General features: G+C 43.8%; 1 protein-coding gene across 1 annotated transcript in view; it reads right to left on the bottom strand.

Annotated features, from left to right (window-relative positions):
• The window catches only part of KAT6B (lysine acetyltransferase 6B), a 197,804-nt gene that overhangs the window by 60,050 nt on the left and 113,262 nt on the right, over window positions 1-24,492 (bottom strand). Inside the window, exons 8-11 of the mRNA XM_060236705.1 lie at window positions 23,358-23,479; window positions 20,637-20,752; window positions 17,718-17,859; window positions 7,695-7,856 (exon numbers count right to left, since the gene is read on the bottom strand). Of these exons, the coding sequence (XP_060092688.1) occupies window positions 7,695-7,856; window positions 17,718-17,859; window positions 20,637-20,752; window positions 23,358-23,479 (542 nt within the window). The remainder of the gene's footprint in view (window positions 1-7,694; window positions 7,857-17,717; window positions 17,860-20,636; window positions 20,753-23,357; window positions 23,480-24,492) is intronic.

Genomic DNA, 24,492 nt, shown 5'->3' with positions numbered 1-24,492 from the left:
GGGACTCTGCAGAGATATGTAACTTCCTAAGCTACGGATTCTGTCCTATTTTAACATCTGATAGGGCACATATAGAGAAAGGGACAGAGGAATTGCATTTTACCCATTTCTTTTAAATGAATACTTTTTTGATGGTGGTAGTAGTTCTCTGTACCACATAATAATAATAATAATAATAATAATAATAATAATAATAATAATAATAATAATAATAATAATAATAATAATAATAATATTTAATTTATATTCCGCCCTCAGGCTCAGGGCGGCTCACAGCATAAAAATACTTCAACAATAAAACAATACATATAATAGGTTATACATACATGTTATAAATCATACATTAAAATCATATGTTACAAATCAACATTAAAAGCATCTAAATTGGTTTGGAGCTAGATCTTGATGTTTTACAGTTTTCCCATGGCGACGGTATTCTTTCTACAATAGATTCCTTCTTAAGTGTGGGCCAGCTGGAAAAGAGCAGTCTTGCAGGTGTCAGGAGTGGTTTGATGCAACCTCATTCAGGTCTTCCTGTGTCTTCATTTAGGGGAAACAGTTTGCCAACAAGTAGTTAGGAACAGGAAAAATTAGAAATTTGAGTACTAGTTTTCAGTCTGAGAACATACAAACCTCTTCTAGTTGTCCCCAGCTGCCTCTTATTCTTCCAGAAACCACCATGTTTTTAGTAACTGGCTCAGGATGTGAAATATTCTGTAGAGTGGAACAAACCTGTACTCCAGGTGAGGCATTGCAACCATCCGTGACCACGATGCCTTATTAAGGAAGCACATCCGTTCCCTTCACTGAAGGAAGGCACAGATCCACCATCTTGGTGTGCTGGGGGAAGGCCAGCAGCTATTCCTTCAGGGCTGTACAGTTGAGAATTTCCAAGACCGTTATGACCACGGCACAGTCACCTCTGAAGATCTGTAACTCACAATGGATTCTGCTCACCACATTTTCCACAATCCCTTTTCCATTCAAAAATATTTTGTGGTGACAGAAAAGGAGATTGATGCAGCTTAATTTGTAAAATTGTAAAGGGGGGTAGTGGTTTTCCTGTGAATTTCTTATATCTATTTTATATTTCATATCTGTATACTTGTATATTCTATACCTTGCAGTATTTTGTTCTGGTGTCCCTTGCTGAAGTGTTAGAATTGTTCTGGCTGGATGCTGTAATAAAATTTCACTCACTCCAAAAGGAGGTTGGCATGAGGTCTCCCACTAACGCCTATGTATGTTGCCATTTCAGTATTCCAGGTACCAGAACCCCTGGAAATGAAGTGTCAAGCCTCCAGACTCCTTAGTAAGGACTGAGCACTTATTCACCAATACCCTAAGCTATCCACAGCAGTCCAAATGCAACCACAGTCCATGCGATGGGAGGGAGAACTGGTGTGTGTGTGTGTGTCTGGGTGTGTGTGCGTGATGAGGTAATCTTCTAGAGGTTTCTGCTAAAAACATGTCCTGATTGGATGCCATCCTCACCTGATGTTGCTGGGCCCAAAAACTATAACTGAGCTAAGGCCCTGAAGAAGAGAAACTAGCTGGGATGTTCGACAGGTTGGAACTATGACCTGCTTGAATAGCAATTGCAAGCAACACAGAGAACACCTAAGCTTTGGCCTTTGACTTTTGAATTTAAAGTTTGTGCCATCTGAGGTAAGATCTAAAAAGCATTAAATAGTTGAGTGTCGGGATTGGGGATCTTCCATTAATCGTTTCATTGCATTAATTTTTTTAAATAAAAATAATTTTATTGAATAAATAACTTCACATACAACCAACATTAAAATTTATCAAATTGTGATATACAGTATTCTGTGGTAAAATATTATTATTTATAAGGCAAGTCACCACTGGTAACCAAGGTATCAGCTTTTTTCTCAAAAGACTGAGGAGAACACCGTGAAGAATATGCCATTTTAGTTAAAATGAAATAATCCCATATTTCCGGTTCTTCACTATCTTTCAATTTCGTTGCTAGTTCAGTTTTTGCTATAGATAACAGAGTAGATATAACATCCTTTTTCTGCGTTCAACGTCAGTCAATCCAACAATCAAGCAAAATCAATGCAGGGTCAGCAGGCAAATTAACACTCAACATTTGATTTAACACGGAAATAACTCTTTTCCAGTAATGTAAAATAAAAGGACAAGACTACCAATAATGAAAGTACGATGCTATCTGACCACACTGTTTAGGACAAATTGGACATACCAAAGTTTTAAGTTTATATAATGAGAGAGGCAGCAAATACCACCGAAAAACTAATTTTTTCATTGCATAAATCACATGTGTGTTCTTAGATTACTTGCAAGTGTTTACACTATGCATGCACTGAGGTAACTTTCGTTTCCTAAAATACCAGCAATGTATTTCCCATTGACACCTAAGGGGTAATAAAACAGAGGAGGGAGGGCACTCTGGCGCCATCTATAACCATGTGACTTATCTCGTTACCAAGGAGACAGGCAGCCCAGGCCTAGGAGGGTGTCTCTGTTCCCACCTCTGGCCCTGAGAGTTTCAGAGGACAAGAATGCAGCTGTCTTCAAGGCTTTGCATATTAGGCCACACACCCCTGGGGTAGCCAATCCTCCAAGAGCTTGCAGGGCTCTTCTGACAGGGTCCACTGTAAGCTCTTGGAGGACTGGCTACATCAGGGGTGTGTGGCCTAATATGCAAAGGAGTTCCTGCTACAAAAAAAGCCCTGGTTGTCCTGTATCGAAATACACCAGGCTGTGTGAATAACTGCCCCAGTTTTTTCTCTATATGAATTCTTTCTGTAACCGTTAACCTTTATATTCCTGGCAACCTAGCCCCAAGGCAGGTTGGCTCTGTATACTAACTCTAGTAAACTTTACTTATGCTTTCATAAGAGAGGGTTTGTTTGTTTGATACCTGGCTGAACTTTAAAAGAGAGTCAGTTTGGTGTAGTGGTTAAGTGCAGGGGCTCTTATTTGGGAGAGCTGGGTTTGATTCCCCACTCCTCCACTTGCAGCTGCTGGAATGGCCTTGGGTCAGCCATAGCTCTCACAGGAGTTGTCCTTGAAAGGGCCAGTTTGGTGTAGTGGTTAAGTGTGCAGTCTCTTATCTGGGAGAACCGGGTTGGATTCCCCACTCCTCCACTTGCAGCTGCTGGAATGGCCTTGGGTCAGCCAGAGCTCTCTTCTCTGGGAGAACCGGGTTTGATTCCCCACTCTTCTACTTGCAGCTGCTGGAATGGCCTTGGGTCAGCCAGAGCTCTGGCAAGAGTTGTCCTTGAAAGGGTAGCTGGAACAAAGGGCAGGTTTCTCTATCAGCTTCTCTCCCTCTCTTTTTCTCTGTAAGAATTCTTCCTAATCTTACTCTGCTCTGTGCATCACCCGCCTCCATCCCATACCAATACTCTGCTTCTCATACAAAGTTGAGAAGACTGACTGACAAGCTATTCAGGCAATGATTTATACAATGGGAAAAATATGAATCCTGAAAAAATTCTGATTCAAATTTTAAAATTGTCTTCTTGCTTTCCCTTAGTGTTCAAATCTGATTTAGAAGATGGAGAGGAGACTTGTCGCAGTTGTAGCCTTCGGAGTCTCTTTTCTTCAGAGAGTCAGTTTTTACTTGTTGCTGGGATCTCCTGCTGACACTTAGAAGTTTAGTTCACAGATGTTCTAATCTAGAAGTGATCTTTTCCTGATCAGGGCAAGGTAGATCTGCAAAAGAGTTTAGGAGGTTCTCCTCTATTGAACTGTCAAGAAAAGAGTCTTCTAGGTCTGCCTTAGGATGGAAAACCAAGTCCGGTCTCCTTTATGTGGCACGCCCACTAAATCATCTTTCAAAAGTCTGTCTTTTACTTTTAGGAGAATAGTTATTTTGATTTTGATTTCCCAATAATGGGGGACATGGCATAAGAAGTCAAATATGCCATGTGCAAACCTCAGCCATGTGCATGCACAGAGGTCTGTCTGCCCATGCTTCCCATCCCTCATCTAACGTGACTGGTTTGCAGCACAATAGCCCTGACAACTATGGCTAAACAGACTGTATTTATATATATCTGGGCCAGAAAATTTATCATGAAAAAAAATACAATATTGCAAAATTTTCTGGAAAAATTTCCACCCTACATCACTGGTACTGTCCAACACAGGTATCAACAGAGAACTAGAACACAGCATCCTTTGACTCCATAAACCACTTCTCCAACACGAAGAGAAATTGTTAGGACAAAGAAGCATTCCTACCTGAACTTCTTTTCCTCCAACTCAGGCTAGGAGTAATGGTACACTGAGGTTCTTCCCCATACCTCCTCCTCCCGTTCTCGTTCCTCAACCCCAAGGAGCTAGCTATTGCCTTAGAGTTTTGAGAACCACTCTTGTATTCGAGTTACAACAATCCAAGAAACAAGGACATAAATTTAAATTAAGTCTATGGAAAGGAGAAAGAAATGCCACTTCACAGACTGTGTTCTCAAGCAAAGATGAAGTGCTACTGGGGGACCTGTTTGTCATAAGACAACTTTCTTCTTCCTGTGTGTCTGCCTCCACTCCTCAGATCCATTACGCAGCACACACCAAGCACACCTCCAAAGCTTGCAAGTTCAGTTCTGCAGCTGCCTTGACCAGCAGACACTGCCTGCCAAAGCAAACTGACCTGTCTGCACAATCCAGGACCAAAGGCAAGAGACACAACCCAAGCAAGCTACCAATGGAGAAACATGGGACAGATGCAACTTTGACTCTCCTCACTGAAGACACTGGATTAATACAAGTAACCCACAGCTGCCTTACTATGTCATGCATTTACCTGCTGGGTGTTCCTATAAAGAGCTCAGACTTGGGTAAAGCTGGAAACATGTCACATAACCAGCACAGGAGCAATGTTCCCTCTAAGCTGTGAATTTTTGTGAGCAGAAATTCTACTTCGAAAGCTACTAGGATTAAAGTTGTGAGCTCCTGCATAAATTGCAGAGGAGGCCAATTTGATAGCACTGATAACCACAAGGCACTTCCACTATCCATGATAAAAAGAATTAGCTCTGGACAAGCAGACAACTAGGGGCCTCAGCAGGGGGGTGCTAAGAGCCATCACGGCACCTTTCTCACCAGTGCGGACCCAAAGGGGCTTCCATCATTCTCCTTTTCTCCATTTTATCCTCACAACAACCTTGTGAGGTAGATTAGGCTTTGAGCATGTGACTGACTCAAGGTCACCCAACAAGCTTCCATTGTAGAGTGGGGATTTGAACCTGGGTTTCCCAGATCCTAGTATGACACTTTAACCACTACTCAAAATAGGCTGCCAGCTTCAGGATGATTGTGGCAGTGTCATGGCCAAAATTGAATGGCATGGGAAAATCCTCTCCTGGGTGACACAAACCACCACACTGTGCTATTTGCAGCTTCATAGAATCATAGAAATATAGAGTTAGAAGGGACCTCCAGGGTCATCTAGTCCAACCCTCTGCACAATGCAGGAAACTCACAAATACCTCCTCCCGAGGAAGCCTGTTCCACTGAGGAACTGCTCTGACGGACAGGAAGTTCTTCTTCATGTTGAGCCGGAAACTCTTTTGATTTAATTTCAACTGGTTCTGGTCCTACCTTCTGGGGCCACAAAAAACAATTCCACACCATCCTCTGTATGACAGCCCTTCAAGTACTTGAAGATGGTGATCCTATCACCTCTCAGTTGGATGCAACATGAAGCTGTCTTCAAGGGCCCTCTAGGTGATTTAGGCCCCCTGAATTCCATCCCCCCAGCCCCCCCTCTGTTGGCGGAACTGCTAAGCAGCAACTATCACACATCTCAAGCCATGATCTCCCCCTCTCTATGCTGTCCAAGCATAAAACTCAGATCTTTGAAAAGGTGACAGACAAGGCAATGCTCAGAACAGATCTGGGGTTTGATTCCAAAACAGTTTAGGGAAGTACGGAAGAGACAGGTTGAAAAATAATTTCCATAAACAGTATCACTTTTTAGCAGTATTCACTGCTTGACGCAGAAGAGGAGCTCAAGCTTCCAGGACTTATGGCCCACTTCAGCAGACCACACTTCCAAATCAACCAACCCACGTCCTCCAGCATAGCATTACAAGAAGAATTTCCAGGAAGGAGGGATTCTGCCCTTCCTCCAAGGCCTCTCTTCAGCTGGCTACTTGCCAAGATGATAATCATATTCCATCATTCACAATTTTTACAACTGCTAAGGAGCAGGAAAGCCACGAAGATATTCAGCATTTTCAGATGTCTTTTCCCCACAAGTTCCTGATGAACATGACCTGACGTACAAGGTAGGTGCCCAACCACAGAGGCTGGCCTCAGTGAATTAAACTCTAATGACTTCAGTGGGAGAAAGCCTTGTGCATGAACTCATACATTAAAGATGCTTATAGGGGTTGTATTTAAAACTGAGTTTCCATAAAGATGCAGTAAGCCAAACACTTCGTGTATCCATATATTCAGTGACACAGTTTTACAAAAACTAAAACTTTAGAAATGCTAGGCCTAGAAAATAGATGTCCAGAAAGAGAGAAAAATTAGTTTAGGCAAGCACAACTCATAAGATATTCTCTTCATGTTAGTTCAAGAATGTTTTGACTTCCTATGATCAGGGCCGGCTCGCCCACTAGGCAAACTAGGTGGTTGCCTAGGGCACCGAGAGGTGGGGGGGCAGCAAATTGGGCTCTCGCCCCCCCCTCCAGTGACCCAGTCAAGCGCTTAGCTTGCCTCCCTCTCTCCCTGCCGCTGTTAGCCCCCTCCAGGCCACCGCCCGCTGCTCCCTGACACCGCCCCTGCCACCCCCCCGGCGCTCCGCTTGCCAGCCCACTGCAGCTCACTCCCTTCCCCCTTCTCCCCATCGCTAAAAGGAAGCTCCGCTGGCTTCACAGCTCACGCCTGTGCATTTTGTCACAGAACGCGCAAGCACGGGCTGCGAAGACAGCAGAGCTTCCTTTTAGCCACGGCGAGCAGGGGGAAGGGAGCGAGCGGAGCACCGCCACTTTTAGCGGTGGCAGGCAGGTGAGCAGAGCGCCGGAGGGGGCGGGATCTTCATAGGATCAGTGATAATAAATAGCAGCAGAACTGTATTTTCTACTAGAATACAGTGAGGAATGGGAATTCACTAGAAATGCCCTACTTGGTCCAAACCCATCAGCACACAGATGCATTTCAAACACCTCAGATTGGGGCTACTGCCTCAGGATAACTGTCCATGGAAGCCATGATAAATGCAGAAACACATTTATTTTAAAAACCGATTAATCGTCTTGTTTGCTAAGCAGTGCTCCCTCTAAGCTGAGTTAACATGAGCTGGCTCACAGAGGGTTAGCCTCCAGCTCACACATTTTTGTCTTAGCTCAGGAAGGATGACCCCAGAGTGCAATCATTGGGGCAGTGGCTCACAACTTTAATGCCAGGAGCTCACAAAGTAGAATTTTTGCTCACAAGACTGTGCAGCTTAGAGGGAACATTGCTGGTAAGCTGTGACGCTTCTATTAACACAATCCCCAAAAGATTAAAAATACATCCAATGACAAACAGCAATGAATGCTTTGAAAGACCACAGTTTCTTAATCTTGGTCAACACCAGCCTATGGTTTGCGAAACTGACAATGTTACTGTACTTGTCGGTATTTCAGGCAACAATTATTGAAGATTTGGAATACAAACAAGGAATTCCTATAATAATATCAAGCTTTTACCTTAGAGAAGTATCCAACCAAGTGGCAGCCTTTCTCGTCATTCTTGGTGAGGACGTAGAAAAGGAATGGCTCAACATCATAATATAAGGTTTTGTGGTCCAGAAAGAGTTTTGCTAACAGGCAAAGATTTTGGCAATAAATTTTGCTCATGTTTCCATCAACCTATAAAGTGAGGATGAGACAATTTTCAGTACTGGAATTTCAACACAGGAAGGACAGACTACAAATTCCACTACAGTTTGCTCAAAATCCTTTGGCCTCTTTTTTTCTGAAATACAATCTTCAAAAGAATCTACACATTTAGCATAATTTACTCTGTGTGTGTGTGTGTGTGTGTGTGTGTGCATATAAAATGTATTTCCCCCCTGCAAACAGTTTTGTGAAGATAACAGGTTGTTAAACTACTGAAGCAGTTATATTCTAGGAGGAGGGAAAATGAATGTTTATTTCATTTTATCCCACCCTTTCTCCATGGTGCTCACAACAGACAGACAAGACAGCTTTATTGTATGGTCAACAGACACTTCAGTAAAACAGCTATTAAAATAAAAGACAGGAAATGAACATGCTTGATTAGCAGAATTCTTCCAACATTCAGAATCTAATATCAAAAGCTACATTCAAACAGATAGCTGCTTTTGAGTGATATGTCCATTCCCCCTCCCTTAATTATTTCCTCCCTAGGACATAGTACAAAATCATTCCATCTTTAGTTAAAATGACAGAAGCAAAGATTCCCTTATCATACAAACAGGCTCCATTTAGCCAGGTACGAGGTCCAGCTGTCCAGCCGTATGGTATGCATTTACCAAAAACAAAAACAGCCAACCTTTGCACCAGATGATACTACCCTTTTCATATATCTGATTCTTTATTTATTATCTATTACGTTAGATTTATATCCCGTCCATTCGACAAAGACTCAAGATGGCTAACAACATAGAATAAACAATATTAAAACAGTAAAACAATCAGATAAAATCACAATGGTGCTACTTCATCTATTCTAGGCAGGATCATAGAGCATCTTCTTTTCTCCAAAGCCATTAGATCCTAGGCAGTTGGTATTAATACGAGATAGATCCAGGTGAGGGGGCAGCCCTCTCCCATTAGATGTCATATGCCATCCAAAGCAATTCAGTCTTGCAGGCCCTGCGGAACTGTGGTAAGTCCCGCAGGGCCCTGATGGCTTCTGGGAGGGTGTTCCAGATTGTTGGGGCTGCCACCAAGAAGGCTCTGGTAGAATTTAGCCTAGCCTTTTTTAGCCCAGGGATGATCAAAAGGTTTTGAGAACTGGATTGAAGTGCTCTCTGGGGAAAATGTGGGGCAAGGCGGTCCTGCAGATAGATGGGTCCCAGGCCATATATGGTTTTGAAGGTTAATACCAGGACCCTGAAATGGATTCGGTACGCAACAGGCAGCCAGTACAGGGCCCTCAGAGAGCCCAGAGAGCCCCATTAGTAGCCTGGCTGGAGCATTCTGCACTAGTGGCAGCTTCTGAATCTGAGTCAAGGGCAGCCCCATGCAGAGGGCATTAAAGTAATCTATTCTCAAGGTGACTGAAGCGTGGAGCACCACTGCCAAGTCACCGCGCTCAAGGGAGGAGACCAACTACCGTATTCGCCGAAGATGGTAAAAGCGGCTCTGGCCGCGGCTGCTACTTGGGCCTCCAAAGTTAAGGAGGACTCCAGAAGCATTCCCAAGCTCTTAACCCTTGGCGCTGGCGTCATCGAAGGTTGGTGAAGGGATCACCGTTCTCAGGCCGCTGCAACATCAGAATAGTGAGATCGACTCATTCTCCCTGCCAGAAGCCTCTGTGACCAGTAATGTGGCACTTGAGGTGATAATCGATGCCTACACCAGGGAGGGAGGGAGAATGCTGTATTCCACATAGAATGCTTCCTATTTATGTCTGCCTTGGACTAAAACCTTTGATTTCTCATCATATATATTTTTAAGACGACAATTCTCCATATGCTTACCTGGGTGCAAACACCATGGACCTCAGCAGAACTTGGCTCTAGGCAGGGGTGGAATTCTAGCAGGAGCTCCTTTGCATATTAGGCCACACACCCTGAGGTAGCCAATCCTCCAAGAGCTTACAAAAAAAGAGCCATGTAAGCTCTTGGAGGATTGGCAACATCAAGGGGTGTGGCCTAATATACAAAAGAGCTCCTGCTAGAATTCCACCCCTGGCCCTAGGTAAACCTGAACAGGACTGGACTGAAACGAACATTTGCTTAGGGAAGGCTCTTTGGCCAGCTGCTTCTGGAGGGCTTTTTTGCAAGAGGAATAGGGCTATACCGCAATGAAATGTTTCAGAACGATGCTCTGGTAAAGGGATAGGGACTATGCACTTACCTGGATGGCCCCGGCTAGCCTGATCTTCTCAGATCTGAGAAGCTAAGGAGGCGAATACTTGTTTAGTTCTTAGTGATCTCCCAACCCAGGACTATCCAAGTATTAGCCTCTTTAGCTTCTCAGGATTGCGGCACAGAGGCAGGCAACAGCAAACCACCTCTCTATTTGTCTCTTGTGTTGCAAACTCTGCAGGGCTGATGTACGTCAGCTGCTCCCAGTTTGGTGTAGTGGTTAAGTGTGCGGACTCTTATCTGGGAGAACCGGGTTTGATTCCCCACTCCTCCACTTGCAGCTGCTGGAATGGCCTTGGGTCAGCCATAGCTCTGGCAGAGGTTGTCCTTGAAAGGGCAGCTGCTGTGAGAGCCCTCTCAGCCCCACCCACCTTACAGGATGTCTGTTGTGGAGGAGGAAAGGAAAGGAGATTGTAAGTCACTCTGAGACTCTGATTCAGAGAGAAGGGCGGGGTATAAATCTGCAGTCTTCTTCTTGATGGTACTTCCCATCATTACCTCCACTAGTACGCTCTGTTTGCTCTAAGTACGCTTTTACTATGTAATTCCTGCACCATTTCACATGTCTTGTTAACGCTGATGCTGAATTTCAAATGGGATTTTGCTCGTTTTCAGATTCTGAACTCCAAACCTCTACTGCAATTCCTGGTTTATTTAAACTTCTTGTACTGTGTACAGAAATTTAATAAATGAAATAATGCATTCCACAATAGTAACGTTACAAATATTACAAAGAAACATTACCATTTCAAAATGTTTATTTGTTTAAAGGCAAACTGAGCTAGCAGCCATGCTGGTATTGGAGAGAGCTTCCACAAAGTCAGCAGCACGTTTTACTCTCCTGTCCCCACCTGTTCCCCCCTCTCCAAGTCTGAAAAGCCTTGGTGACTCTGATTAGCAGAATTATGGTAAGTGGTCTCTCACCTGCCCACAAGGATGCATGCTGGTTTCCCAGCACTCCATGCAGAGGTTGTTTTGTAGAGAAAAAGGTGCAGGAACTCAGTAGCATATCTCATTTGCATATGCCCCAGGATCTATCTGCAGCGAGGAGAAAACTCCCCACTGCATGCAGACCCTGGGTGGAGGTTCAGGAGCTGTGCTCCCATGAGCTCCTGCTGAATTCAAGCCCTGACTCCACGACTTCTGCATCACAACTTGTCATGTAAACAGTGGCAAAATTTAAAAACAAGGGATGAATACTGGGGCAGCTGCCATGGCCATGTGGACTGTTGCACATGGACAGAAAGACTGAGGAAGTGCATGCACAAACACACACATGGTTGCTTTCCTTTATTTTCTAAAGCGAAAGTCTGCAAGTCCTTTTACAGGGTGCTTCAGACCGCCTATTATGCTGCATGCCCCCCAGTTCTCTTGTTTACTCTTTGTTATATCTGTACCTAACCCTCCTACAAGGAAACGTCCAGGCATGTCTGAGCGAGGCCAAGTCCAAAACTGCCTGTCAAGGACATGGCTCTCAACAACAGAGAGCCATCCTGACTTCCTGTGCAGCCCCATCAGGATGGCAACGGTCTACACAGCAGCAGTCATTGCATCTTTCACATAGATGGCTGGTCTAAAGTTCTTGCAGCATTTATTTAATGTAGTTATATCATTTATAGTCCACCATTCTCACAGGGACTCAAGTTGGATTTCACACAGGGAGTCAGAACAACTGACAGAATGGGGACACTGAATAACTGATTCATTAGGATTTTAGAAGTCTGGAACCACCAGAGTGGAATAAGGATAGATAGATAGATGATAGATAGATTATAGATGATAGATAGATGATAGATGATAGATAGATAGATAGATAGATAGATAGATAGATAGATAGATAGATAGATAGATAGATAGATAGATAGATAGATGATAGGTAGATAGATGATAGATAGATGATAGATGATAGATAGATGATAGATAGATAGATAGATAGATAGATAGATAGATAGATAGATAGATAGATAGATAGATGATAGATAGATAGATGATAGGTAGATAGATGATAGATAGATGATAGATGATAGATAGATGATAGATAGATAGATAGATAGATAGATAGATAGATAGATGATAGATAGATAGATGATAGATAGAAAGATGATAGATAGATGATAGATGATAGATAGATAGATAGATTAGATAGATAGATAAATTTATTGTCATTGTTCTCAACAAAAAGAGCAACGAAATGAGGTGCTCTTCCACAAAACATACCAACACATCAAACACACATATTCATATTCATGCCATTTAAATACATCTAAAACTATTTAAACCATTTAAACCATTAAAACCATTTAAATACAAGGAGTGGGGCCCCAGTCCGCCGCCCCGAAATGAAAAGGTTTGCTTGACAATGGAAGAAGTCCAGACGATCCCTAAGGCTTATCGAGACTTAAGGGGGGTGTTCAGTAAACAGAGAGCCGATGAACTTCCACCCCATAAGGACACGGGACTGTGCCACTGAACTGATCCGGGGCAGACCCTGCCTAAGGCCAAGCTGTACTCAATGGGGTGGGCTGAGAAGGTGGAACTGAGGAAGTTCCAAGATAAGAACTTGAAGAGAGGCTTTATCCGACCCGCCACAGCCCCCCATGCAGCCCCCGTCCTCTTTAAGAAAAAGAAAGATGTCTCGCTCAGACTTTGTACTGATTTTCGGGGGATTAATGGGATTTCCACCTCCAATGCTTATCCGAGACCCCTCATCAAGGACTTACTCAATACTGTGTCGGAGGGGAAGATTTTTTACTAAGCTGGACTTGAGGGATGCGTACTTCAAGGTGCGCATCAAAGAGGGGGATGAATGGAAAACGGCATTCAATACACCAATGGGACAATTTGAGTACCTAGTAATGCCATTTGGCTTACAAGGAGTGCCGGGAGTGTTCATGAACTTTATCACTGAAGTGCTGAGAGAATATTTGTTTAAGGGGGTGGTGGTGTACCTGGATAATGTAATTATTTACTCACAAGATCTCCAGTCGCATGTGCAATTAGTGAGGGAGGTTCTCAGCACACTATTGAAGCATAAGTTGTATGCTAAGTTGTCAAAATGTGAGTTCCACAAGACCGAACTCGAATATTTGGGTTTCAGAGTATCAGGGCAGGGGCTGGCTATGGACCAAGTAAGGTTCAAGCGGTACTACAGTGGGCTCCCCTGAGGACACGTAGACAGCTCCAGTCGTTCCTCAGGTTCGCAAATTTTTACCGAACCTTCATACCGAGGTTTGCCCAAATAATGTTGCCCCTCAGGGAGTTGCTGAAAACAAAGGGGAAAGGTCCAGACTCCAAAAACCCGGGAGCGAAGCTAAATTGGACGGCGAAGTGTCAGGAGGCGTTCAATAGGCTCAAAAGGCTGTTCACAAGTGAGCCAGTCTTAAGCCACCTGAATGAATTGAAGCCTTTCATTGTGCAATGTGACGCTTCCGACGTCGCTGTCGGAGCATCCTCATGCAAAAAGATGAGGAGGGAAGGCTAAAGCCCTGTGCCTATATTTCTAAAAAGTTTCCCCAGGAGCAGAGGAATTGGTCGGTGTGGGATAAAGAGGTTTTTGCCGTGACTTATGCCTTAAAAACACGGAGGTCATGGCTGGAAGGTGCTAAATTGCCATTTGAAATTTGGACCGATCACAAAAATCTGGAGGTGCTCACCGGTCATCGTAAACTCAATGAAAAGCAAATTAGGTGGGCGGGGTTCTTTTCAAAATTCGATTTCGTGCTGAGGCACATTCCAGGGACAAAGAATTTTTGGGCTGACGCCCTTTCGCGCCTCCCTCAGCACAATAGCCAAAAAGAGGACGTGGTGGACTCCTTAATCTCCCCTTCCCAAGTAGGACCACCAGATCCAAAAACACAGTGGAGTCTGCAAACAGAGAAGTGGGGGGGGAGAGCACCTGGCCACAGAGACTGAAAAGGAGGGGAAAACCGACCGGGTGAAGTGAAAAGGGGGGAGGATGGGTTTTGGTATAAAGATGGCAAACTTTGGTATAAAGATGGCAAACTTTGGTATAAAGATGGCAAACCTAAAAGTCTCCGGTCAGAGGTCCTGCAATTCTGCCATTCCAGCAAGCTAGCTGGGCACTTTGGATATGTGAAGACACTGCATTTGATTAATAGACAATTTTGGTGGCCTTCTTTGAAAAGGACGTTTCTGAATTTGTGGCCTCCTGCCCTATCTGCTTAATGGCAAAAAAGAGGGGAGGAAAGCCCCCCGGATTGCTAAAACCTTTAGAAACAGCTACACGTCCTTGGTCTATAGTGTCAATGGATTTCATAGTCGAACTACCAGCCTCGCAAGGAAAGACCGTAATTCTGATAGTAGTGGACACCTTTTCCAAACAGGCACACTTCATTCCTTGTGCGCAACTGCCCACTGCTAAGAGACTAGCTTATTTGTTTTTCCACCACATTGTGAAACTCCACTCATTCCCCGATAAGATCATTAGTGACAGAGGGCCATAGTTGGCTGCCAACTTCTGGCGGGAGTTTTGCAAACTGATGGGTATAGAACAGGGGTTGAGCTCAGCTTACCATCCACAGACGGACGGACAGATGGAACATGTGAACGCACTGTTAGAACAATATTTATGGTGTTGTGTGAACCACCAACAGTCTAATTGGGTAGATCTCTTGCCGTTTGCCGAGTATGGTTACAACAACAGTGGGCACAGCTCAACCAAGGCTTCCCCGTTTCAGATTGTAAATGGGTATGAGGGAAAGCCGGTTCCATTGTTGCCAGGGGGAGAACGAGCCCGAGACCCCACCTCGTTCGAGCAATGGTGAGGCAAATTAGAAAGCAGATGGAAGGAGATCCAAGAGAACTTGAAAGTAGCCAAGGAAGCTTACAAGAAGCAGTATGATAAATCCCATGTGCCTGTTTGGGATTTTAAAGTGGGGGACTCTGTGTTTGTGTCCACAAAAATCCTTCCACTAAATCAGCCTTCAAAGAAGCTGGCTTATAGATTTCTAGGTCCTTTTTATGTAGAAGGTAAGGTCCCATACCATACCAAACCTTTAATGGCATAATAGATTCAGATAAAAATACACAGAATATAAAAATTTAAGCATTGGAGATAAAATCAAAATGAAACCGAGCTTACAGATGCATTCAAACATGGTCAGAATTAAATTTAAGGATGTCAGCCAGAAATTTAGGTCCTTTTAAAATCAAGAGAGTAATTAATAAAGTGTCGGTAGAATTGGAGTTGCCCAAGATGTTTAGTAAAATACACCCTGTCTTTTATTGCAGTCTTTTGCAAAGAGACCCGGGTGGTACTCCTTAGCACCCTCGACCACCAGCTCCACAACCTATCCAGATTGGGAATCAGAGTCATCATGAAGTGCAAGAGATATTAGATGCAAAAATGAAACATGGAGTGTTGTATTTTTTGATTTAATGGAAACATTTCCTGGCTAGCGAAAATGAATGGGTAGCAGAAAGAGATGTTTTAGCCCCTGATTTGATAAACAAGTTTTATAAAGCATTCCCTCAGAAACCCCGACGCTGATGTTAGGGGGGGGCAGTATGTCAAGCATGGTGAAATTCCACTGATAATTGATTGTTATAGGGTCCTGCCTAACAGTGGTCTGTGAAGTATCATGGAGAACCAAGCTTTGCTAGCTCTGTTATTCTTTCCCTTCCCCCTTCTTGCTTTATTGCATGAAAAGCAGAAGTAGTGAGAAACGAAACTAACTTGAGAAGTAATCAGCACCTTCCCATACATTCCTGGTAGGGAGTACAACACACCTGGGGAAAGCAAGGACAGAATCCTGATAACACTATGAGAATGTAGACATTTATGATAGTTTATGTGTGAGAGCTACCCCGCGCCCCCACCCTTTGGAATCCTTTTGAAGTAAGCCTTAAAAATATTGTATCAATGTATTCGCAGCATTACTCTCAAGAATCTGTTACACTGAAAGTATCAGTTTATCAATAAACGTAGTCTTTGTATCAACTTCGACTCATCATTGAACCCGCATGCTTGACACTCTCCCCCAGTCAGATGGCCAGTAAGCCACCTGCCACCCAAAACCACATAAGAAGTGGAGAAAGGGTTGCCCAAGAATCTCCAGGGGTTAATGAAGGGAGCGTGGTAAAGCCCCTGGTGGTTGGCTGGCAGCCCACTGTCCTAATCCAGGGATTGTTATGCAGCTGCACCTGCTATTCAATGGACAAGACAGGTAGGTGGGAAGGAGGCGGGCTGTCAGAAAGGTTCAGGAGCTGCACTCCTGTGAGCTCCTGCTGAATTGAAGGCCTGTTCGTAGATAATATTTTACTTGAGGAGGCTGAGAAAGCAGAACTAGATTTAACGTTTGCTGATTTAGCGTTTTAACTGAACTTCCTTTTATCCAAGTGGCTGTCACATCCACGTGGGTTATATACTTCAAGCCTTTCAATACCCAATTTGGCCATAAGATAAATTCGGGGGTGGGGAGCTGACAGTTTATATGACCGTTTTCCAGAGGAAGAGGATGAAGATTAATTTCTTCAGCAGACCAAAGAGGAGTGAGGAGAGGGGGAATCCAAAGCAAAGGCTTGTGTTGTTCCCGGGGAAATGCTTATCACAATGAAATGCCTCCTCTCCTCTAATCAAGGATCTGCCCGGGAGGAGATATGTACGAAAAATTAAGTAGTTGCTTGCATCTCTCTAGTTTATTGGAAAAACGGAATGGGAATGAGATGCAGAGGCTCTTCAGTGTCTTGTTAAGAAGTCAATGAATGATAAACACTAAAAGACTCTTTGAAAAATTGCAGCACGTTCTCACTGAGGGCCATTTCCCGTATTACATTTTCCAATTATCTTTAACAGTCAAGCAACTTGAAGAAGCAGCTGGGAGAAGCCCTTGGAACCTGCCCTGTGATTTATCTGCTGGCGTATTCTGGATACAAAATATGCTCGAGCTCTAAAAACCCACGTTACCAAAACACACACACACAGACACCCGCTTAGGTGCACAAGCAACCACAATCAAGTCATTTAAGTGTAGATGTTGTTTCTTTCAACACCTGTCCTCTGAGCCGGACCATTCTAGTGATTTATTACGGCTGCTGGGGCGGGGCTTCCCCCCACCACCACCACCACCACTGGCCAGTTGGCTGCTGGTGGGGTTGAACCTGCAAAACCAGGGGACCCGCTGGGACTTGGGGGCTGGCAAATCTACACCACGCAGACCGTGGGAAGGAAATCACATGCTGAATGCTCCCCCCATGCAAAATTTCTTCCCAACAAAAACCTGTATAAGGATGAGAAAGGCTTTATCCTGGACTTTACCACATGCAGGCCACAGGAGCTGCAAACAACATAATCCCCTCATCCTATACCTGAAACCTAAAGTGCTACAATCCATGTTACCACCTCAAAACAGCCTATTCTTCTGCATATGTGGACTGGGTCCTAAAAAGTTAATATTCTTTTAAGGAGAAGACAATGAAGACTAAAGCCAGTAAGACTTAAAAATCAAATGGGAAATTCTGTGTGACAGACTACCCTTCTGGCAACAGAAAGAAAACGCGCAAGTAGAGCAAACCATTTGAAGACGTATTTCAGAATCACGTTACTGAGCTATGCAATCAGTGACCCAGGCCCTGTGGTCTTGCCATTCAATTGGCCCACAACACTCCCTGAGACAAATAAAACTCTGCTTACCTCAAACACCGAAAGGTCTTTCCTTCTGTAGATTTCATTGGCCGGAGGGTGGAACCAGTCACACTTCTTTGAGTGTCTCAACAAAATATTTTTACTTTTCATGTATTTAAGACAGAATTCACACAGGAAAAGCTTTGAGAGTCTGTTGAAGTTTAAAAATCAAGCTAGTCAGTATCTCTTCTGCTTCAGGTACTATAGCAAAAAACAACAATTTTTTCTTCCAAATTCCCAAAGAAATAAAGGTTAAAGCATGCTCTTTGTTTAAGGACAGAGCTAGCACATGACTCTTGGTAACAAGCTTGTCATTAAAAGGTCAGGGGTGCCAGCCACCCTGCCAGGTAAAGGAAGGCTTTTCAACAAATGCCTCCAGCTAACAGGACTACTTTATCTTAATTAGAGACAGGAACTGTTTTGCACCAGAATCACCTGTGGCCCAACAACACTGTGTGCAACATCTCTCAACATTTATGAAAAACAGTTTCCAGACAATGCGGATCCAGGACAGAAAAGAAATAAGCTCCATTATGGGTATATTTAATGCAAGCTGAACATTACATTTACGTTTTTAAAAAATTCTCATAATTCTCATAAAGCTAAACAAAACATGTCATTATTTCCTGAGCAGTTACTTTCATTTAAGTAACCCCGAACTTTTCTTCCATTTCTCTGAAAGAGCACTATCGATTGAGAAGGAGGTAAGAGTGCATCTTCCTGTTAACACAACAGTTGCAGCTTATACTGATTTAGAATACTGGCTTGGACAATTCCAGGACTTTTTTCATCACCTGGTCATGATATTGAAGTGACAAGCAGACAAGCGTCGTCATTTTACTCCCCACAAGTTTAAGGGACTCACAGAGCAAACCAAAACAGAGTAATTAGCAAACCTGCTGAACTCTTATTCCAGGGGTGGCCAAACGGTGTCCCGGGAGTCACATGTGGCTCTTTCACACATATTGTGTGGCTCTCACCACCCAGTCAGTTGGCTTGGAGAAGGCATTTCTCTCTTTAAAGCCAAGTCAAGCCAGCCATCAGCTTGGAAAGGAAAGGTCCCCTGTGCAAGCACCAGACGTTTCTGACTCTGGGGTGACGTTGCTTTCACAATGTTTTCACGGCAGACTTTTCACAGGGTGGTTTGCCATTGCCTTTCCCAGTCACTTTCCCCCCAGCAAGCTGGGTACTCATTTTACCGACCTCGGAAGGATGGAAGGCTGAGTCAACCTCGAGCCGTCTACCTGAAAACCCAGCTTCTGCCAGGGATTGAACTCAGGTTGTGAGCAGAGCTTAGGACTGCAGTACTGCAGCTTTAACACTCTGTGCCACAGGGCTTTATATTTATAGACACCTATAAATGTAAATTCTTTAGCAATTATTCATATAGCAGGGGTGGCCAATGGTACCTCTCCAGATGTTTTTTGCCTACAACTCCCATCAGCCCCAGCCATTGGCCATGCTGCCTGGGGTTGATGGGAGCTGTAGGCAAAAAACTTCTGGAGAGCTACCGTTGGCTACCCCTGAAATAGAGGGTTTTTGAATGATTTGAGTTTTGCGGTTGTAGTTTATTTTACACTGTTGTACTTAATGTTAAAAAAGAGCCCCATGGCACAGACTTTTCACAGGATGGTTTGCCATTGCCTTTCCCAGTCATCTACACTTTCCCCCCAGCAAGCTGGGAACTCATTTGACCGACCTCAGAAAGATGGACGGCTGAGTCAACCTCGAGCCGGCTACCTGAAAACCCAGCTTCCACCAGGGATCAAACTCAGATCGTGAGCAGAGCTTAGGACTGCAGTCCTGCAGCTTTCTTTCCACCTCTCCCTCCTTTCTCCATCTGCTTTCCTTCCTTCCTTGTCTTCTGGCTCTCAAACAGCTGACATTTATGTCTTGTGGCTCTCAAGCATCTGATGTTTATTTTATGTCGCTCTTGTGTTCAGCAAGTTTGGTCACCTCTGCTCAGACATATAAGCGTTGCAATTGTCTTCTCATAAGATTCACCACCAAATGTGAATTCCAAATTCTTCCCTAATCTGTATAAACAATTTAAGTCAGAGAACAAAACTTCCACCCCCCTTCCAACCCTTATTCTCGGGCTACAGCTCCTTGCTGAGGCTGATGACTGCCGAATCTTTGTTCAAGACCACCCCAAACGTTCACCTGCCGTGCATGTACTTGAAGCAATTCCCTACTTCCACGGCCAACATCAGACACTGCTCTGATTCACACAGTGTTAATATGCACCATTTCTCCTGAATATTACATCAAGTCCAATGCTTCCCCCTTTAGTGCAAAAAAATAGAAGCTACTTATAAATCAAAATGAGTTGACTACATAAAATTTCAACAAGGCTCAAAGTATTCACAATTAGAGTGCAATTAATTATCTGGGGGGGGGGGGGATATCCAATTTGAGTTTTCATGGCTCAGTAATTAAAGATATTTAGGCAAGGCAGGCCTGCTCCAATAACCTGCATGCATCTCTGCTCGCCGTAGCAGATTTCCATTTCATGATATACTTTTCCCAGGGATTGCCCCAGCTCATCATGTTTATAATCATGTAGGCTTAATGTCAGTTGAAACCAGACTCCTAATTTCTCAGAGACAAATAAATCATGCAACTCAATCATTTCAAACAGTAACTGAAGAAGCTCCTCTCTCTAGCCAGAATATTTCAAAATCTCCTTATTTTAGCATGGCCATTTTCACACCATGTTGTCTTCAATCACAATATATGACTGAGACTAAAAAGAGCCAGAGGGGGTTGTAAATTTAACCTTTCAGGTGTTAGCTTGAAAGACTTTGCAATTAATATGAAAAGTGAACACTTTGTGAGCTGTGGGTGTTTTAGTGAAATGTATCTGTCATGAAATGGGTTGAACTTTCTTTCTATCCTATATATAAAACGTAGGAATTGCCCTCTTACTTGGAGTACTCCTGCGGGTAAGGGGAGGAGTACCAGGTTTGGATTTCATATTTTCCAAATTCGATCACTGAAGGGTACCGGCCATTTGTTTCACCGCCATTTTTACATCCGATCTTCTGTATTTATACGGTGGGGAGGGAAGAGAGAAAGAATAAGATAGCCTTCTTTGGACACTATTAAACTTCCTGGTCATCACCAGTGTTCCCTCCCTCTAAGCTGAGTTAGCTCACAGATTTTTTGCCTGCAGCTCAGAGATTTTTGTCTTCACTCAGAAAGGATGACCCCAGAGCACAATAATGTAGGCAGAACTCACAACTTTAATGCCAGCAGCTCACAAAGACGAATTTTAGCTCACAAGACTCTGCAGCTTAGAGGGAACTTTGGTCATCACTAATTGTTATGGCATGAGTTATCTGCTTAGGGAAGAATGAACAGCCTTATCCCGGTCTCACGCTCCTCCTCTCCGCGGGGCTTTCATCCGATTTCTCAAAAGCTGCCACAGGGCTGCAACTCGCTCCGCCTCTTTCCCACAGCAAGCAGAAACTGGTTTTCAGAGGATCTTGCTTGCTGCGGGAAAGAGGTGGAATGAGTTGCAGCCTCACAGCAGTTTGTGCAAAATTGGATGGAAGCCCCACAGAGAAGAGGAGTATGAGACTGGGACAAGGCTAGTGGGGAATCGGTCCTAATTTCACACCATAAGAAATGTGAAATTTTCAGTAATGACCACAAAACAGCTCAACCAAACAGTCATCTGACAGGGCTGCAACGATTACTCCTCCTCTGTATGAAATCAGCTTTTACCACATCCAACTCTTCTTTCTCAAGTCTATGACAGCAGATTTGACCCAAAGCTCATTAGGAAATATGAGGTTGGACCCACACTAAAGTTTCCATTAACTGAGTGGAAGAACCCTGGCTCACCCCTGCAACTGCTGCCCATTATTGTCCACAAAGTATTGCACCTAGAGCAGCGGTCCCCAACCTTTTGGGCACCAGGGACTGGTTTTGTGGAAGACAATTTTTCCACGGACCGGAGGGAGGGGGCAATGGTTTCGGGATGATACAATTGTGCACTTTATTAGTTTAGTGTGGTGGTTAAGTGTGAGTTCCTTATTTGGGGGAACCAGGTTTGATTCCCCACTCCTCCACTTGCAGCTGCTGGAATGGCCCTGGGTCAGCCATAGCTCTCGCAGAGTTGTCCTTGAAAGGGCAGCTCCTGAGAGAGCTCTCTCAGCCCCACCCACCTCACAGGGTGTCCTGTTGCAGGGGAGTAAGATAAAAGAGATTGTGAGCCACTCTGAGATTCGGAGTGGAGGGCAGGATATTAATCCAATGTCTTATTATTATTAATATTATTATTATTACTACATTGTGCTATTATTATTATTGCTACATTTTAATTTACAATGAAATAATTATACAACTCACAGCCCGGTTGCTAACAGGCCACGGACTGGGGGTTGAGGACAGGCAACTCAGTGAAAATTGGCCAGTTTAGTTTAGGTCTCATCAATTAACTTGAGATAAGGAGTAGACAGGGAACCTCATATGGAGCAGATTGTGGAGATAATTCTAAGAATGAAGAAAAGTTCTTTTAAAGCAAACATGTAACAAAAACTATTTTATTTGTTTATTTTATCAAATTTATATCCCGCCCTCCCCTGACAGACTAAAATATGGATACTAAGGATTTAGCTAAAAGAAAAAGTACTGGTAGAACTCTGGTGGAATTTTTAGTGACTTGGAGGAGTGGTAAATGAGTGCCGAATTGTTCATTTTTAAAAAAAAATTATCAAGGCCTAACAGGATACAATGGGGGGAAAGAAGCAGGACCACTCAGTTGCTTCTAGGACTCCTTGATCAAAGAAGAAATACAAAGGTCTGGCGAGTCCATAAGCTCAAGGCGAATGAGAACCAACAGAAGTTAGTCCAGCTCAAAGCCACATTGTTTAAATGAGCATTTGATTGGCTTTGGTCAAAATACTTTAAAGTTTTAAAACAAAAAGAAACTCGTACTCAGGGGTGGAATTCTAGCTGGAGCTCCTCTGCATATTAAGCCATATCCCCTGATGTAGCCTATCCCCCAAGAGCTCACAAGGCTCTTTTTTGACAGCTCTTGAAGGATTGGCTACATCAGAGGGGCGTGGCCTAATATGCAGAGGAGCTCCTGCTAGAACTCTACCCCTGCTCGTACTTACATTTAACTACCCTACAGAGATTTGCTGTCTGGTATTTAATATCTCTGCTGAGGCAGAGGAGAAGAGGAAAGGAGAAGGAGAAGAGTGTCCCCAACCATGGACACAGACAGCTGTGATCTGTCCCCACGTCCTCTCCCACTGGGAGGAATCACCCATTGGTCAAAAATGACCTCCTCCTCTGAGTGAAGACAAGACATAAAAACACAGGCTTGGTGGCTGGCTTTAGTGCGGACATCTTTGAAACATGAGAGTAGACATCTTTGAACTTCAGAAAAGACACAACCCATTCTTACCCAAGCTTTACATCCCATCTAAAATGACCCAAAACTTATTGTCAGTCATCATCATTTCTGGTCCACTCCTCCACTCAGACAAATAGGGTCCAAGCTGGAGAAGGACTAGGATATAAATCCTATCTTTAATTAATGAATGACACAAGTACACATCTTCCCTTCTTCACCCGGAAGCTTCCATTACTACAATACTGCTCAGTCCCGAGACGTTTGCTCAGGGTGAGCCTTACCTCCATGGCCAGATCTCGAGCCTGCTTAAACATTTCCAGATCTTCTTCCGTAACAAAGTCCTTGGTTCCCACCAGAAATAAATCCGTGTTTTCTTGTTTGATGCTTATTTTGATTTCAGTACCTGTTGTTCAAAACCAGCAGAGAGATTATTCACCAACATGATGTTGACAATGCTAGATGCCCTCACAGTCCTATTCAGGGGTGGAATTCTAGCCGGAGCTCCTTTGCATGTTAGGCCACACACCCCTGATGTAGCCAATCCTCCAAAGGCTTACACAAAAGGGGCCTTGTAAGCTCTTGGAGGATTGGCTACCTCAGGGGGTGTGGCCTAGTGTGCAAAGGAGCTCCTGCTAGAATTCCACCCCGGGTCCTATTACATTAGCACGTATGACTCTAACTTATTCCCCTCCCCGCTTCCCAGTTGAGACGGCAAGCTTTTATCATTGTCAGGCATTGTTAGGATGTTACATTTACCACGCTTGCACGTCTTGTTTAAAATACACACTACCAAGTGTGATCTGTATTTGCTTTCCTGTCCTCACTCAGGCTTTCAGTCTCTATTCCTAGCGTATAAACATATGAATATTTTAAGTACGTGTCTTCTAGACATGCCACAGCCAGAGGTGGAGGAAAGCAAATTAAACCTTATGTCAAACAATGGGAAAAGCAGCACAGATTTCACATTTTCTGGCAAATCCTCAGTGCAACGTCTACTTTAAAAAGAGTAAAATACAACCTCTGGCACGAAACTAAGCTTAGACAATGCAGGACTACAGCTAAGAGTGCAAACAAGTTCTCTTAAAGAAAAGGAAATATTTATTTTTAAAAACTGGGAAGAGTAAAATTTCACAGCAGTACAGATCCAGCATTGTGTAGCAAGATGGAATCGGTCATGGAAAAGCAATGGAGGAGAGGGAAATGCAGAGTTGGAATGCTCGTCTTGCCTGATGGCCAGAGAAAGGGCAAGGGGCGACAGCATGAAATGGCTCCCAAACGGGACTACGGAGGGATAAGCGACACGATGAAGACGTTGGGAGGGAAGAGGGGGGGGAGCTAGTGCCACTACATACGCAAAAATTGACAAACAACATGGTGGTACAGTATTAGTCGGAAAAAACACTCTGGAGATTTAGT

The sequence above is a fragment of the Heteronotia binoei genome, chromosome 4 (assembly GCF_032191835.1).
Source record: "Heteronotia binoei isolate CCM8104 ecotype False Entrance Well chromosome 4, APGP_CSIRO_Hbin_v1, whole genome shotgun sequence".
NCBI classification, from domain to species: Eukaryota; Metazoa; Chordata; class Lepidosauria; order Squamata; family Gekkonidae; genus Heteronotia; species Heteronotia binoei.
Note: the sequence above shows the minus strand (reverse complement) of the source record. Positions and strands in the feature narration are given on the sequence as shown.